The following is a 17742-nucleotide window of genomic DNA, read 5'->3' as shown; positions in this document are numbered from 1 at the left end:
TTTGGTAGACATGTTTTCATTTCTCTTGGATTTATATCTAGGAGAATTGCTGGGTCATATGTTTAATGTTAATTTCTGAGTTATAGAGTTTATAACTCTAAGTTTAACACTTTGAGGAACTTCTAGACAAAGGAGCTCCACCATTTTACAGTCCCACCAGCAATGTAACTAAGGTTCCAATATCTCCACATACGCAAGTTTTTTTTATTGAAGTACAGTCAGTTTACAATGTTGTGTCAATTTCTGATGTACAGAATAATGTTTCAGTCATATACATACATATTTCATTTTCATATTCTTTATTATAGGTTACTACAAGATATTGAATATAGTTCCCTGTGCTATACAGAAGAAACTTGTTATACATCTATATTATCTTTTCTATTTTAACCATCCTAGTGAGTGTGAAGTGGTATCTCATTGTAGTTTTAATTTGCATTTCCCTGATGGCTAATGATGTTGAGCATCTTTTCATGTGCTTATTCGTTAACTCTTGAGGTAGACCTGCCAGCTTCCTTTCTAATGAAGGAAAAATATGACTTTCTACCAGCAGCCAATTTTTATTGCGTTTCTTTGTGCCTCGATCATTAGAAGAATTAATACTTTCTCTTCCATTGAAGTCCAGCTGTTGCTCCAACATGGTAAATGAAAGACTTTTTTTTCATTTTTCCAAAGAAGAAAATCCAGGGGAGAGGGTATAGCTCAAGTGGTAGTGTGCTTTGCATGCAGGAGGTCCTGGGTTCAATCCCCAGTACCTCCTCTAAAAACAAACAAGAAAATCCAAGACTACACTGGATAAGTTATACAATCTGAGCAGTGCTTGAAGCAAGAAACATAAGCTAAAAAACAAATACTATTTCGGCCTAAGGAGGTGGAGTGGCTTTGTGTTTTAATCTGATATAGTACATATAAGAAATCTATTCAAAAGGAATAGCAGTCTTAGGTCCTCATGAGAACTGAACTGGCATCTTCCTGTCTCTTTCTCCTTAAGTATTTTAAGTGCTGGTTAAGTTAGAGGGGACCTGAGGAATAAGTATAGGAAAACCAGCTGTCATCCAGTCAGGCTGAAGAAATCAGTACTTTAATTTACAATCTAATTTTCTCTGCCCAAATAAAGTCAACTCGAAGGGCTCACCCTAATTCTCTCACTGTGCTAGGATTTAGTTATTTTGAACGTCGCTCTAAACAAGCAGCTGGCGTTTGAGAACCGTTGGTTCTTCAAGTGCTCTCAATAAAAACGTGTTTTAAAAGCCGCGTCCTTGCGTGCGCAGCTGCCACTACTCATTGGTCCCTCTAGAGAGACCTGAGGTCTTTACCGAGTGTGAGAGGCTTGAACGTCTGGGGAGGAAATCTGAGGCCCGGCTTTGACCGTTATAACAAAAACCTTCCAACCAACCGGCGGTTACAAGTTTACCACGCCCCTTCCCGCCCTCACCTCTCGGGGAACTTGCCCACTCAGCCCTAAACCCAAATCTCTGCCGCACAGGATCCTCAGGGGACACTGACTCCTATTTCAGCGACCCAACCAAGAAAACCGCCTGGAGAGCACCTCCTGCCACCCCCGAGACCCGCCCATAGCCGCTTGGGGAGGGATGGAGTCTTCCTCCGCCTACCGGGCTAGGCCGGCGGCCCCGCCCCTTCCCCGCCACTTCATTGGCTTTGGTGACCGGCCCCCCGAGCGTCGGCTCCGGATTGGCCGTCTCGGCCGCCGCTCGTCGCTCTTCCCGGGGGCGCGCGGCGGGCGTGACCACGCCCCTTACGTCCGGACGCTAGGTCGCCACGGGCGGCCCTGTAATCGCCGCCCAGAAGGAAGGAGGGCGGCTGTGCAAGGAACTGCTATGGTGCTGAGTTCCCGGGCAGAGCCGACCCGGACGCGGCGGTCGCGGCCATGAAGGTGAGGGGCCGGTGGAGCCGGGCAGTCCCTCCTCGCCTCTCCTCTCCTGCCGGGTCACCCGAAGTGCCTTTTTTTAGCCTCAGTGGTTACCCCGCCGGCACCTCGGAGAGCTCCCGGTTCCTCGGCCGGCGTCTGGGGCCCTGACCGGCCCAGGGCTGATGTTCCTGGGCTCCCGGATGATTCCAACTCCCACGGCGCCTCCGTCAGCGAGCCCAAGGCCGAGGGAGAGGCCGGGCGCTCCCCCGCACTCACGCCTGCTGGGCCCTTCTCCGCGCCGGGCCCTGTCCGCGTCCTCGGGGCCGGAGGCAGACCCACGGGCTCTGGCCTCAGCCCTCGTGCCTTTGCCCACAGCGTGCCCTCTCCCGCCCTGAGTCCTTGAACTCACTCAGATGTCGGGAACACCACGGGACTGTAGCAGGACGGAAACTGCAGGATGGAGGGGAAAGGAGTGGTGCGGGGAGTCGTGAGGCTGGGGCCAGGCTAACAGGTTAGAAATGCTTCGGGGCGGGGATCCCACCCTGAAGGATTTGTTCGCAGGCTTAACATTGGGGCGGAGACCTAGAGCGCTAGCAAACTCAGTGTGTCTCCGTTGTCGCTGGGTACGCAGCAAGTAATTTGACAGCTTGAGTTCTTCAAGGTGGGTGTGAGAGCGTGGGAGCATCACTGAGTGAGAAGTCTGGGGGAAGGGGGAGATTCTGGCCTACTTTGGGGAGCTGATTCTCTCAACTTGATCACTGAGAATTCTAAAGAGCTCTGGGTACAGCAATCAATTCAGGTATTGATTCAAACCAAGTGGGATGAGTTATAAGGTGATACTCTTTCAGATGTAGATGATTTCATTAGTCTCAATGAAGAGGTGAGATTGGTGTGGATAAGAAAAATAACAGGATGAACTTCTAGTTTAGAACTCTACCTTCACAAAGTTCCAAAGATTGACTGTGGAAGCTTGATAAAGGAGTGTCAAGTAGTTTAGAGAAACTCAGCAAAATTTTGTCGAGCATTTCCTACGTGTTAGCCAAGAGGGATATATCATGTGTGGAAGTAATTCAAAATACATCCCCATCCTTTAGGAGTTTGCCAACCAAAAGAGAAGCGACATCCTCAAGTATCTATATTATGAGGCCAAATTTGATGTAAGGTATCAAAAAATGCAAAACCCTCAGGAGAAAGAAAGGATATTTCTGGCTGCAGGGAGCAAGGAAGATTACGGAATAGGTAACTTCTGAACTGTGTGAAGATATTGTAAGAGCTTATTTTTAACTCCCCAGTTTAGCTATAAAATACTTTAACTTAGAATACCTATTAAAATATCTAAAACTAGCTTTCTTTCCTGAAAACGATCATCTTGCTGTTTAGAGGTTCAAAAACAAAGCAGGGATATTTATATATAATGCTTCAATGAATGTAGTACCTTTATTATTATTATTAAATTTGTGGCAGTCAAGTAACAAGATGTAGGAGAGAATTAAGGGCAGGTCCAGTGCTGGAATTTTTTCAGAAGTGTTTCTGAATTTCAGTGGAAGATACTGCTTTCTGAGTTGCAATTTTAGAAATAAGGTTGGATGGAGTTGAAAAATGTGAAAAGAGTCTATTTTATGAAACAAAATGCAGACCTAAATAGACATTAATCTGAGTAAATGACAGTTATGAAGATACTGCTTTTCATTTAAGTTTTTGTGAAAACTGGATTCACAAATTTTAGGATTTGAACTGTTAACTTTGTTTCATGTTGAAATTGCTTAATTATGCCACGTGCTCATCTGTAGATTTATGGGTAGGATCATTGATTACTGATGACATGGAACTCTAACATGTGAACGTTCATCTAAGCAAGTACTTCTTCCAGTGGAATTACAATTAATTTGTATAAACTGATTATACTTCAATAAATATATATATATATATATGTACACAAAAAATTAATGTAAAAGCCACACCATCAGGTAAGTACCTTGTTACACAAAGGCAGGGTTTTAGTATGTGTGTGGAATGGGTATTTACTTTGTTCCTTTAATTTGCTGCTTTGGTTAGAAACTGACGTTTTGAAATAGGTTTTACATCTCAGATATTCAAGTAATTGTTTTACCTTAGAGTAGCATCTAATTAACTACCTATAAGATATTTTAAAAATCCAAATTAGTGTCTTAAATTAATTTTATTTAATCCTTCTCCCTGTTTTTATATTGATCTCACCCTTAATTGTACTAATCATGTTCATTCTTCCAAGCTCAAAATGAGATCTTGAGGAGAAAGTAGTCTGTTTAATGTAATTTCCTTTTTTTTTTTCCCTCCAAAAGGTGGGGGAGTGGTGCTAAGGATCAAGTATACTTAAAAAAAAAAAAAAGAAAGAAAAGAAAAGAAAGAAAAAGAAAACAGGAAAGCAAAACCCAAACATGAGGAAGGTAACATTTATGATCTCCAGCACACATTATTGCAGAAATCAATTTGACCAAATGTCTTGCCTAAAATCATTGCATTTTTAAGATCAGCATCTGTTTTTGCAGTTTGCTTAATTTTTGGATGGTATGAGAGAAAGAATTTAGGCTGTAGAATTTCCTGTTTTGTGGTATATGGTCCGATATTTGGTCATTGAGATAACAGAGTTCCTGGCATATTGTATTTCAGTTGAAGCAGCAGTTTCAGTAAGAAATTCTTTCACATTTTAAGGAGCATGTTTCTCCAGTGGCTTTGCTTTAAGTTCTGAAGGAAAGTTTAACCTAATTTAAATTTAAACTGTAAAACTTACTCTTTTCTGTCACTGATGCTGAGATCTGAAACTTCTTTTCATATTGTTTAACACAAGGACATTGAGTTTTAGCAAACTGAATGTTGTTCAGAGTTTAAGACAAAGCTTGCAGTGATTGAGTTCTCCCAGGAAGCTTTCACTGGTAGAAGAACTGAATCCCTCTCTGGTCCTTGTAGCTTCTTAGAACATCCAAGAAAATTAATGTTCTTGAAATTGGAACTTCTAGGTTTATACTTAAAATAACTGTGTAGAATATTACCGTATTTAATTTAGAGTTGTGGCAAGCACCTCTTAGGAGTTGTCATTATGATTACTGCGGCTCACCTAGTTTAATCAAAAGCAAATGATTGAGACTATGATCATTTAGTTTTCTAGTGTTTTCAAATCCATCAGCTTTCTCTCCGGCTGTCATTTAATTTTTATGGAAATCACTACAGCTTTTCTTATTCTTCATTCTAGTTTCCTGGTTAGTATTACATTTGGTGAAATCATTAAAAGGGATCACATCCTGATGTAGTTCAGAATAGGATTTAGTTTGTTGTAAACTATTTCTTAATTTTCTAAGTTGTGCATTTCGGAAGTAGCTTTCCCACTCAGATATTCTAAAAAGGACATTAGATCTGTCTGTCTCTCTCTCTCACACACACACACACACACACACAACCAAAGACAGTTAAACTTTGAGTCTGTTTGAAAACTCTGGCACTCTGCCTGAAAGAAGGCTGGACTACTGCTTTTGCAAAGAAGCAGCACATTTCCTCTTGCTTTTGTTGGCTGAAAGATGATTCAGAATGGGCCTCTACCATGTGAATCTGACTGAGGAAGCTGAGAGAGTGCTTATACAATTGGTGGGCTTTTATTGTTGTCGAAGTTAAGTGTCACAGCCCTGGAAACTGCCAGTCCCACTCTCCTGCCAATTGTTTAGGTTTGTGGATAACACTCCCCTCCCCTCCTGTATACTCCTACAGAGGGGGAATTTCTCATTCATTCTCTAGGAAGGAACAATATAGGAGGAACACTTTCAGCCTTTCTCCAAGTAGAGAATGAAGAGGAACTTTTATGTTGGTGACTTTCAGCAAAGAAGCTAAACATGCTTGGCTCAGTACTTTTCTGGGACCTTCCCAGATCTGTCTTCCTATGGGTAGGGATGGCAGCCTGGTCAACTAGATGGTAAGCTGCTGTTGGTCAGCTGTGCTGGTGACTGGGTGGCATATTATCAAGACCAGTTGGCTGCAGAGCTAAAGTCATCTTCTCCAGTTGGTGTTACTAGTAAAAACAAATACTTAAATTTCTATTTTTTATAATTTATCTTGTTTCTTTACTCAGTTCCAAATTGGGAGTGAAAAAAAAGATACTGTAACTGGCCCCCTAAAGTTTCAGTGCACTGGCTTTGGAAAAAAACATAAGCACTGACATTGAATAGCGGAATAACATGAAAGATCTAGGTGTCTGGGGCAGTCCAGACAGGAGGCTTTAGAATTTAATTTCTTACTCTGGGCCATGTAAGTTTTTAATATGATATCTGGTTCTTGACTGATACCAGGCAGGCCATGGTTTTATGGCTAATCTATTCAGAGGCGGACAGTTTTTGCCTAAGAGGGTGTGTAGGAAAGGGATTAGGTTAAGAAAAAGTCATTTTCAGTAGTCATTGATGGCTAGAAAATGAACTACAAACACAGCTGAATTCCCTCAGCTGGGAGTTTTGTGCCAGGCATAGGTAGATAGTTGCCTTATTTGGTTATTCGCTGTTGTTTGTGAACTATATTCATGGTCAAGAGAGGAAATGTAGCCAATATTTACAGATCATGTTCCTTCTAACCTCTTGGCTTCATGTGGTTTGGTGTGTAGAGTCCTGCTCTCAGCCACGGTCCCAAGTAGGCTTTAGAATTGTTAGTCATAGTATCCCAGATCAGAGCTTTAGTTTTCAAAGATCCAGACTTTGGCTTTATTCATGGAAAGGTAGTAGATTTAAAGAAAAATAATAAGCAATTAAAAGTTGGGGGGTGACTTTTACATAAGGAATACACCGGTTTGGAATTGAGGTATAGCAAGAAGTCACTGAATTTACTGCAAATTCGAAAGCCAAAGGGCTGTGCCTTGTGTACTGTCTGCCTAGGAATAGGGTTTGCTCAGAAAATTCAGGAGGAAACGGAGTAGTTTGGAAAATATTCTCAATCTTACTACCAAAATGTGAGCAAAGTGTGAATAAAAGAAAAATCAGGGGATGCAGGCTGATTAAATCTTAGAGGATGGGGAAGACTGAAGTGCAAAGAACATTCTCTAAAGCTTTTAAAAGGAAGGTGCAAAAAGGGGAAGCTTTTTGGTTATGACCATACCAGATACGGTAACTGGGCTCCAAGGAAATGTAATGAAGTCAGAAAGCCAAGAGCTCAGAGAATAAATTCATGTTCCCCCACCCCCACCCCCTTCCCAAGAGCACACATTCAATAAACTGTTGGGAAAACACTCTCTTAAATTGTTCCCTAATTGCTTTTGTACATTCAGTTGCTCGGAAAATGGGGCTGTTATACGAAGTACTTACAAACATGGACAGATCTGAGAAGGGAAAGATCAGTATAGGACACTTCAACGTTATTAAGTGAACGTCAAGGTGGCAGTTCTCAGATAGGGATCCCTGTGCCCTGAGGGGACATGCAGAAGAAATTTAGGCAATTGGGACACGCAGGAAGATGAAACTTACTAAAGGGGAGGCAGGGAGGTGGAGCCCAAGCAGATGCAGCTTGTGGGCAGATTCTCCTTCACTTGGAGGTGAAGGACAAAAACAGTTTGCACAATGGCCGTTTTTGACAGACCCAGAAATCAACATTGGAGATTTCACACAAGAAAATATGTAGAGGGATAAATTAGGAAATAAGAAGTTTGGGCCTTCAGCCCAAGAGCAAATAAAATGAAGGAAGGCACCAAATTTCAGCAAAAGTTTCAGGCTAATATGTGGTAAAGGGAAGGAACTAATTTAAGAATCGGATTAAGTTGTTAAAAACTCAGCTGAGCCTTTCTGAAAGGATTAGGGCGACCCACAGAGGGAAAGGAGACACTAGAGGCATAGCCCACTTCTTTGGGGTGGGAAGGGTGGGGGGAGAAAATGTTCACAGGTCATGAGGGGCACGTCGTGGAGGTGTTGTTCTTAAAACTATAGAGGCACAAGCTTCAGAAGTAACCACAGCCCCTTCCGTTCAGAAATCTGAGTGATTCTCCAGCTGAAAAGATGTAGGCAGGAAGGAGCAATCCCTTAGACTGAGCAGGTGTTAAACTTTTAACCTCAGCTTAAGATCAAATCACATGGGAAATTTAAAAAATTTTTTATTTTCGATACCCAGGTTGTATCCCAGCCTAGTTAAATCAGAATCTTGAGGTTGACACCCAGATATCAGTATTTTTTCTTTATGTCCCCCCTACCCCCATGAGTCCAACCACTGTCTTAAGGGCAGTTTCACAGGCCTAGGCAGTGGCGGCTGCCGTAGCTGTGGTACAGGACAAAAATACCTGCTCTGAAGAATTGGGGAGGTCAAATCACTAAAGAGATCACTTCATTTCAGCACTGGGGTGTCAGAAAACACTGGAAATTAACTTTTATAATATGTTGAATAGGAAAGCCAGATATTTGGAATAAAACTGGTGACTGGGGCTTCCATAGTTTAAAATTTCTGAACTTTCAAGAAGGTTCAAGTGTTGCAAACTCTACTGTCAGAAGATTAACAGTATATGCAGGTAGATTTACCCTCCAGTATGACACTAGGAATATTCCATTATTGGGAAATTATCCTCTTCTTGGGATATTTTGTCCAAAATTCAGTTCTCAAATCTAATGAGGCTGAAACATTTTTTTCAGTGTTTCTTCTTTTCCTTTGCTGTGGTCTTTGGCTGATTTGTACCAAATATTAGGTTATAGTATCATATTTTTGCCTAGGACAACACTTTGGAGTTGGCATGGGCTTTGTTTTTTAGCTTTTATTTCATAATGAAATGGCTGAAAGAAGATAGAAACATTCTTTTCATTATTTTCCCTTCTGGGGAATGAAGAGGAAGTTCCCTCCCCTTTATAGAAACACACGAGGAATTGGATGAAATTGTTACCCTTCAGTATTGATGTCTACAGACATTCACCTGTTTCCCAAAACAAATCCTTCTGTCTCCTTCCCCAGAGCTGTGGATATTTTCAGCCTAGAATGTTAATGATCATACTCATTAACATGGTTTGAAAACTGTATCCTTAACTCTCATTGTAGAACTGATTTCTACAGTGTGTGACAGTACTCCTTTTGAAAGGGACTATCATTTGAGATTTTTGGCCTGCTAGGTCAGAATCTTTTTTACTTTATTGCTCTTTCTCAACAAGACACAATGGAAACTTTTTAGGTAAAGTGAAAATTTTAATTATGTTGCCTTTAAAGAGATAACATAAAGCAACCTTTTACAGTTATTTACTTGTTAGTCGTGATGGTAGAATTAGATGCTGGGGAGGAAGGGAGTTCTGTCCACAAGGAGCTTTTTCCCTGGAGTTGGGGAGACAGCCTCACCCAGGAATCAGAAGGGGGATAAAAGCTGACGGCAGTTTAATTGTGTCATAGCTAGATCAGCAGGAAGCTGAAGCTTCTCACAAAGTATACTTCTTTAATCTCCTGGAATGAAAAAAGTTTATCCTGGTGGTACTTTCTGTAGTTGAGGTATTCCCCCCAAAAATGTTGTGTGAAACTGAAGTTTTTAAAACAACACTTTCAGTTGTTTTAAGAGCTCACTGTTTGAAGCACTGTGGATGAATCCTTTGCTAAAAACACTGACTTTAAATGAACTATTAGTAAATATGGATTTTCATGCTTTTATGTTTGAACTATGGCTCTAGATTTGAGGTACATATTTATTTAAAGGTATGGGCTACTAATTATAACTTAACCTGACTTTTAAAGGCATCACTGTTTCTTGAGAATTATAGGGTATGAAGCCATATACTTAAGTCAGTTACCCTGATGCTTAAGTCAGACTGTTTGAACCTTGTATTGTGGTTTCATATTACTTTACTTTCTCCTTTCCCTGTATTTAATATAGCATATTACTTCTGAATAGTAGCAAGAACAGCCTGATCCTTCTGTAGCATTCCAAATAGCCTTTTAAAGTTTTTTTTAAATAAATTTTTTAATAGTTTGTTGAACAAATGGTAAATGTTTGATAGAGTTAGATAACAAAATAAATGGAACGTGTGATTTGTCATGCATTGCCATTTTAATTACTAAGACCTCACCTACCTGGACTTTCATTACTTATCACGTTATCTAGAATCTAGAATATACTTAAGAATTAGGACAAGGGGCAAAAGCCTGTTGGTTCCAAACACTACAGCTTTATATTTTCAGCATGGGAAAATGCCTTGAGCCCTCACTGAGAACAATTTTATATACACTTTTTTTTTAAAACTGAAGTACAGTCAATTACAATGTGTCAGTTTCTGGTGTACAGCACAATGTTCCAGTCTTGCATATATATACACATATTTGTAATTTTATATACATTTCTAAGAAGCTTGGTTATCAGGTTTCTGAATGCAGTGGGTGAAAAAAAGGTTGCTAGAGGTAGATAACAGTGATAGCAGTGGTGATTCACAGAAAGGGAGAGACGAGAGGAAAAGACATAAAAGTCTGTGCTAAAAGTCTGTGCATTAGTTTCAGGCCACCCAGTGGAGTGGCACGCAGCCCTTACCCCTAATGAGGTCATTTTGGTTATCAAGTCATCAGAAATTGTGTTCAGTTTTCTCAGGTAGGGTATCTACTTTTTAAAAATATTTTCCTTAAGGATGAATTAATATATTCTTTATAAAGTTTTGGAAAGCGGGGGAAAACTCAAGAAAACAAATTATACAAGATATACATGAAAACCTAAAGAGTGTTTCAGTTGGCATTTTGATGTTTTACCACTTTTAAAAATTTTAAGAAGTATCCATATATGCCATAGTTTATTATGCTATTATGCCCAGCTACAAATGAGAAAACAGAAGTTGAATGAAATTAAGCGATTTGAATTTACGTTCTTTCTGCTAAATGATCGCTGGGAAAATCTGCGTCAGCCTATAGAAGTGTGCTGTCATCCCCAGCCTAAGATTGCCAGGTAGAATACCAGACACTCAGTGAAATTTGAATTTCAGATAAACAGTGAACAATTTTTTGTTGGTGTAAGCGTATCCCAAATATTGCATAGCACGTATTTCTAGCCGGTCTTTTTTTGATGTGTGCAAGCACATGTATCTCTAAGCACATGTATGTGTGTGTTTTTTTGTTGTTTTTTTAACAAAATTAGGTTCCTGTTGTATCTTTTCCTTTTGTTGACAATACATCATGAGTATCCCCAAAGCCAAACATTGTTGGTAAATACCAGGAAATTGTCTACTTGCCAGTAGCTTAAAATTTTGATGCTTAAAAGAGTAATCTGAAAATTATTTAGGGCAACCGTGCCTCTCCAGAGTGGCATTCACTGAGGATCCCAGAGAGCCCAGGTTCCACTCAGCTCTAACAGGGTGCCTGCTTCTGTTCCTTTTCAGGCGGGTGCCACGTCTATGTGGGCTTCGTGCTGTGGGCTGCTGAATGAAGTCATGGGGACCGGAGCTGTCAGGGGCCAGCAGTCAGGATTTGCAGGAGGTACCGGTCCATTCAGATTTACACCAAACTCTGATTTTTCTGCTTACCCACCAGCACCTACAGAAGGGCCTAATATAGTTTGCAAAGCCTGTGGACTTTCATTTTCAGTCTTTAGAAAGAAGGTGAGTTGGATGAAATGTTACATACAGAAGACACGTGTATCAGAATTTTTGATTGTATGTTGTTTTGAATACTAATGAATATTCATTTCTTATACAAATACTGAAAAGTTAGTCCTAGTGTCCATTTCCCCTTTTAGAAAAATAGTCAGTTGAAGGGGCTGTGTTAGTGGCCAGGCTTTCTGACTAGACATTATCCCTTGTTGCTCAGGCGCCCTTTCTCCTGTCCTCTCACCTGTTTGTCCACTTGGATTCTTCCTGATGACGCTTATGTTCTGAAGCAAGAGATCTAATTAGTCCACAGGGTTTGTTCAGGGATGATTTACTGTAACTCTGACCTCAGGTTTCAAAAATGTATCCCTACTCAGATTCTTAACTCAAGTGCAGAAACGAGCATATTAATACTAACTGCTGTTGAGAGAGTCAGCGTGAAACACTTGGGCTAAGACAGTTCTTTCCTTTAGGGCAGAAAGTCCTTCTTTCTGAGAGCCATCATATTGCCGGGCCATCTCCCAGGCTTTGATTGTCAATTCCATCCTTTGAAATATTTAAGGTGCAGAGTGTTAGCTTGTGGGAACAATGCCCTAAGTAGAAACGACCACATCGCAGTGTCTTCTTTAAGCTTTGCTTATGGAATGGCTTTGTGATTAAGGCTGCGTAGGAACAGGTTACTGTATTAGTAGGGTCCTCGATTTCTTGGGTTGACCTCAAGAGATCGGTTGCCTCTCTCTTTCCCTTTCTGTTAGGCTTTCCCCCTTCCCTTTAAACTGGGAAATTTTCACATAGGAAAAGAGCAGGAAGAGGGTTTGTGGTTGTGCTTTCTGCTCCATGTGATTCAAGTCAACTCTGTTTTGCTAATTACATGTTTGCACCAAGGGGTGGAAAGGTTTTAATTCATTAACACAAGAGTATGTTTCTCTTAAAGGGCTGTATTTGAACTTCTCTGAATCCAGACTGCCTCAGCAGTGACTGTTTTGATGTTAATGGCTTTTTGGAACGCTGGTGGGGATAGCCTAGTGCCAGGGCGGCTTCATAAGAACTAAAATTGAATTTTAATAGAAGACAAAAAGGATACCAGTATTTTTACAATGGCTTATATCTGGCTGTCATTAAATGCTTCTTTTCTGTTTCTTCAGCATGTATGTAGTGACTGCAAGAAAGATTTTTGCTCCGTTTGTTCGGTCCTTCAAGAAAATCTCCGTAGATGTTCCACTTGTCACTTATTACAAGAGACGGCCTTTCAGCGCCCTCAGTTAATGCGGCTCAAAGTGAAGGATCTGCGGCAGTATCTCATTCTTAGAAACATACCAACAGATACGTGTCGGGAGAAAGAAGACTTGGTAGATCTAGTACTGTGCCATCGTGGGCTGGGCTCCGAGGACGACCTGGACACAAGCAGTCTGAATTCCTCCAGGTCCCAGACCTCGAGCTTCTTCACGCATTCACTTTTTTCAAACTACACAGCCCCGTCAGCTACTGTGTCTTCGTTTCAGGGAGAGCTTATGGGTGGAGACCGGACCTTCGGATCTGGAGCGCTGGGACAGGTACGAGGTGTGCTGACCCCGAGGGCCTGGCGTGTCGCCTCTTCTCGGCCGTATGCGGTGGGGCCTTCAGGGCTGATGCCTCCTCCCGGGAGCAGAGGTTCCAGCCGCTGCTGGATTCTGCGCCTGCAGCCTCTCCTGGTGTGAGGCTCCGAGCCTCAGCGCTGCCTGAAGGGCCTAAAAAGAGCTCATAAATCTCTTGACCTTAGTTACCTCAGTCTCCCTGTCTTCTGTAGTTCAAAACTATCTGTGGAAATGACTGTGAAAAGCAGCATAACGTCTGCAGGACTGTTTGTGTGTCCGTGACCATGGAAACTACAAGTTAACCTCATGCCCAGTTGCCCTGCTACAGTAAAATTGTTCTTGCTTAGATATTGGGAAGAAGCCATCTGAATTAGTGAGAGAATGTGGTTGTTTACTCATTTCAAAGAAATTCCGGTGCAAAATATTGTCCCAGTGAGGTAGGTCCTTGGGCATCCTGATTGGATAACATGCAAGGCTGTGTAATTAGTATTCAACTTGTGTCTATGAATGATTCTAAAGATTTGTTTTGAACATTTATCTTCACATTTAATTTTCTCCCCTGAGGAGAGAGGTTAGAAGCAGAGGGAAATTGGGTCGAGTTGCTTTCCAAATAGGCATAAAGTAGGTAAGGCCAAGCTTAGGAGTTTTATTATTTTCCCACCTGGGAGCTGGCATAGTTATGATGCCAACAGAAGTCACATCTGACCTTTGTGTCACTTTTGGGTATGTGATGCCCCTTGGGAGATGGAGGTTTTTGGATGCTATGTTATGGTGCTTGTGAACTAGTCATGGTATTATACTTGAAACTGGGAATTGACCTAGACTGTTAGAGAGCTGTGGTCAAAATAAAGTCAAAAGAGAAAGATACCACCCAGATTGAAGGGCTTTCTGTTCTCCCTAAAGAAAAAAGTATCTGATGGTTGAGGAATTGCTACAAACTAGAACTAGCATCAACCGTCAATGTGCCAGTCTAGGAAGCATTATTTGGAATTAGAATGTGTAAGTATGATGTAGTAGGAGGGAGATCTTTGACGTCGAACACCTGACACTAGGGCCAGTCTTAGAGCTTTAGCTTCTACCTGCATCTGAGAGGTTCCAGTTAAACCAGCCACATGCAGGTCCTTTGATAAGGATCCAGTGCTTTCCATATGCTTTTGGCTTTGGCATTCATGAACCTTTCTTGGGGAGTTAACACTCTTGGCTAGATTTTACAAGTTCACACACACACCAGAATTTGATTGCTGAGATGACCATGGAGGGTAAGTAGTTGGTGGAATCACGGAAGGCCCAGCTGTCTGGGAGGGACAACAGCACTCAGGATCCAAAGAGGCTGTGGAGCGTGCCAGGTATTAGCCACTCCTGGGGCGGATCTGTGGAAAGATTTTCTCCAGCGACGAATATGGGTTGATACTGTTCAGGAGAATGATTCCTGACCTAATACACATTATGTGTGTAGGTGCAAAGTGAAGTAGCCTCAGCAAACACAGAAGATGAAGATGATGACGATGACGATGATGATGACGAGGATGATGATGATGAAGACAACCTGGAGGAGCAGGTGAGGCTGAGTGTGAGCTGTGGCTTCCCTGGTGTCAGCTTGGTAGGCAGGGAGAATGCCTGTGTACCGGGGGCTTCTTCTGGTTTGAATGCAGCACAATATATAAAACAAGGACTGCTGAGCGGTCACCGGGGCCAGCGATGACCGCGGGGTGAGTGGGGCACACCGTTTTCCTCGCCGGGTTTGCGGGAACAGAGGTATCAGACATGCTCTGTGATTTCAGACGCCTGGCCTGGCTAAGAAGAGAGTGAGAGCTTCTCTGTCTGACCTGTCAAGCCTGGAAGACGTGGAAGGGATGAGCGTGCGCCAGCTGAAGGAGATCCTGGCTCGGAATTTTGTCAACTATTCCGGCTGTTGTGAAAAATGGGAGCTGGTAGAGAAAGTAAACCGGTTATACAAAGAGAATGAAGAAAACCAGAAGTCATGTAGGTTTATTTTTCCCTTTTTCCCCTATAGTGGCCTTCTTTAGGCTTTTAAAAGCTGAGCTGTTTCTGTCATAGTTAAGTCCAATTTAATTTTGAGAAAACTTTGTGTCCTTTTATTGAGTGTGAATTAGTTACATAAACCTGTTTATAGATCTGTTAAGTAGTATGTTCATTATGTGATGTTGACTTTGAGATCACCATTGCCAGTGAGTTCTATAATCATTTGTTGAGTCTGGTTTTTCTTGCCATAATTTGTTCGAACTCTAATGAAATTCCTTGTGTCTATGAAAATGCTTGTTTTCTCACTAACATGTCTGGCAGGCCAATACTTTGGTTATCTCAGTTGGAGCTTTTAAGTCCTAACAGTGGGGAAAAAATTCCTAGAGCCAAGATGTTAAGTAGTTCTTAGCAACAAGTATTAGCAGGTTTCAGTGTAGGTCACGAAAAGCTGAGGTTAAGAACTTCTGAACTATTTGGCGATGAAGCGTGGAGCAGAAGTCCTCAGCTGGCAACAGGGCCAAGCCACAGAGCATTTTTAGGCAAGAAGAATTCAGTGGTGTTCAGACTGACAAATATGTCCTTATCTGGAGAACAGTCCTCCCATCAGGAACTTTTATCATCTGAGTTGTCTTTAAAAGCTGGTTTCATTGCAGCATGTGTTGACAAGCAGGCTTATGCCCAGAATATGCAGGAAGCGCGTTGGCACACCTGTGTCTAAGGTGATGCCATGACATCCCATAGAGGAATCTCTGTCCTCAGAGCCCTCAGGGGCTCGTCTGTCATCTTGCCCGGTGGATCCTTCCTCCCCACTTCCCAGTAGTGGTGTGGGCCACGAACTAACACCCTGGCTTTCAAGAATCTCTTGACATGATAGTGTTTATTTCTCTTAAATCCAGGGACTGCTGGCCCTTCAAGCTTGAATTCCTGTTTTTCTTTCTAACCTTCTTCATGACTCCCGTTAATCTCTTTGACCTGTAGAAAGGCAAGCCTCAATGTCCATAGCTCGATGGCCAAACTTCAGGCTGTGATGAACTTTTTAAACTCATTCTGCATCTTTCTTATTCAGAGCCAGAATGTCCCGTCCCTTTTGAGTTATACAGATTCCAACGTACCAGGATGAGTTCTGAGATGCGTCCAAGGCTTGGGGGATGCCTTCCCCCACATACAGGCTGCTTGATGTCTGACTATCAGTGTGGAAGGTCCTGCTCCTGAGAGGAAGCTCTGGCGCCTGCGACTTTCCCAAAGCCGTACATTTGGGCTGGAAATTCCAGTCCTGTTCTGACTCTGAGGCCCATGTGTAGGAAAACCTCGGGTTTTTTCCTTTTTATTTACAGAAGCAATCCTTGTCCTTCACCCAAAAACCCTGTATTATGTACAGATATAAAACAGAGCTCAATAGCTGACATTGTTAAGCACTTCATACCTGGCCCGAAGCTAAGCATTTCTCATTTATTCTTCACAAAGCCCTGCAGGGGTTCCACGTCTAGCGGAAGGAGCCGAAGTGCCGAGCACTGGGATTACGTCTTACGGGGGCTCATTCTGGGCCACAGGTTGGCCTGCCAGGCGGCCGCGCCTGCAGCCCTCACTCTCTGTTGCCTTTCAGATGGTGAGCGGCTGCAGCTGCAGGACGACGAGGACGACAGCCTGTGCCGGATCTGCATGGACGCCGTCATCGACTGCGTCCTGCTCGAGTGCGGGCACATGGTCACCTGCACCAAGTGCGGCAAGCGCATGAGCGAGTGTCCCATCTGCCGGCAGTACGTGGTGCGCGCCGTGCACGTGTTCAAGTCCTGAGGCCCAGGCTCCCGCCCAGACATTTCAATGCACAGAAGGGACTAGAAACTTACTGTTCAGAAGCCGAAGCTATTTTTAAAAATTATTTTCACTACTATCAGGAGATGGAAAGATTCATCCTAAGTTGCGGCAGCTTTGACCCACGCCACGCACCTGCTGGCCCGAGGACAGGCCGAGTCTCCCAGGCCCTGCCGGGGCTCCTCACATCCGTGATCACTGGTTGCAGAAGTCAGACTGCTCAGTGGCATCAGCTACTGCTCTTTGGAGGACACTGATCCTGTTCTCTTATTTCTCCTTCATCCTATTTTTAACTTAAACTACTCAGATGTTTGAAACTTCTGCTCTCTTTGGATGAGATCACTGTCTGCAAGTGGCTGACACGGTACATGCGGAGCAGTGGCACCTCTGAATGTTCATTTTATTAGTCATGTGTATTTTAAATGCTACTATTTGATGAATGTAAGTTTCCACATTGTTGCTATTTCTGCGTTTAAACGTAATTGGGAACAACTGACATTCTATAATCAACTGCCAGGGCCTTAGACTAAACATGTCCATTTCTGTTCAGGTACAGCTTTTTATAGCAAGGGCTGCATCTAGCTTCTTTCATTAGACAAGTGTGTGTGTCAAATTCTTTATTAACGTGTAATCAGTTTACACTGTTTTGTATAGTGAAAGTGTATTTTCAGTGCTACCTGCTAGCTAATTTGAACTTTAGGAATAAAATTAGATTTTAAAAAATGCTTTTGTTCACATTGTCCTGGTTGGTTCCTAATTCACTTGAGTCCAGCATGAATGGGTGTCCACGCCTCGTCTGCCACCGTCTTCATGAGAGAAAGGAGCACCTTCAACGATGCTGCAACGATCCACCTTGGCTGCTGACGAACCAGCGAGGTTGACTGCGGGCTCGCCGCTTCCTGTGACCCCTGTTGTGCTAGGGCCTTTATCGTTACATCCAGCGTCCTGAAATAGATACTGCCTCCCGTCACAGATGGGG

The 17742-nt window shown here is 42.5% G+C and overlaps 1 protein-coding gene across 3 annotated transcripts; it reads left to right on the top strand.

The window, feature by feature from the left end:
- Positions 1-1744: 1744 nt before the first annotated feature.
- RNF34 (ring finger protein 34) lies at positions 1745-17488 on the top strand. Of its 3 annotated transcripts, none has more exons than XM_074356372.1 (6): positions 1745-1894; positions 11188-11284; positions 12540-12947; positions 14425-14526; positions 14750-14951; positions 16555-17488. In XM_074356372.1, exons 2-6 carry the CDS (start codon positions 11231-11233, stop codon positions 16743-16745), a joined length of 957 nt encoding a protein of 318 aa, XP_074212473.1. In that variant the 5' UTR covers positions 1745-1894; positions 11188-11230; the 3' UTR covers positions 16746-17488. The 3 variants fall into 3 exon arrangements, with proteins under 3 accessions (XP_074212473.1, XP_074212472.1, XP_045362445.1); XM_074356371.1 differs by having other exon boundaries at positions 11188-11406; XM_045506489.2 differs by lacking the exon at positions 1745-1894 and adding an exon at positions 2361-2381 and having other exon boundaries at positions 11188-11406.
- Positions 17489-17742: the final 254 nt, after the last annotated feature.

The sequence above is a fragment of the Camelus bactrianus genome, chromosome 32 (genome assembly GCF_048773025.1).
Source record: "Camelus bactrianus isolate YW-2024 breed Bactrian camel chromosome 32, ASM4877302v1, whole genome shotgun sequence".
Classification (NCBI taxonomy): Eukaryota; Metazoa; Chordata; class Mammalia; order Artiodactyla; family Camelidae; genus Camelus; species Camelus bactrianus.
Note: the sequence above shows the minus strand (reverse complement) of the source record. Positions and strands in the feature narration are given on the sequence as shown.

Coding starts and splice junctions, on each gene's coding strand:
- RNF34 (XM_074356371.1), top strand. Junction 11,407..12,539: donor TTTCAGTCTTTAGAAAGAAG/GTGAGTTGGATG, acceptor CTGTTTCTTCAG/CATGTATGTAGTGACTGCAA. Junction 12,948..14,424: donor GATCTGGAGCGCTGGGACAG/GTACGAGGTGTG, acceptor TTATGTGTGTAG/GTGCAAAGTGAAGTAGCCTC.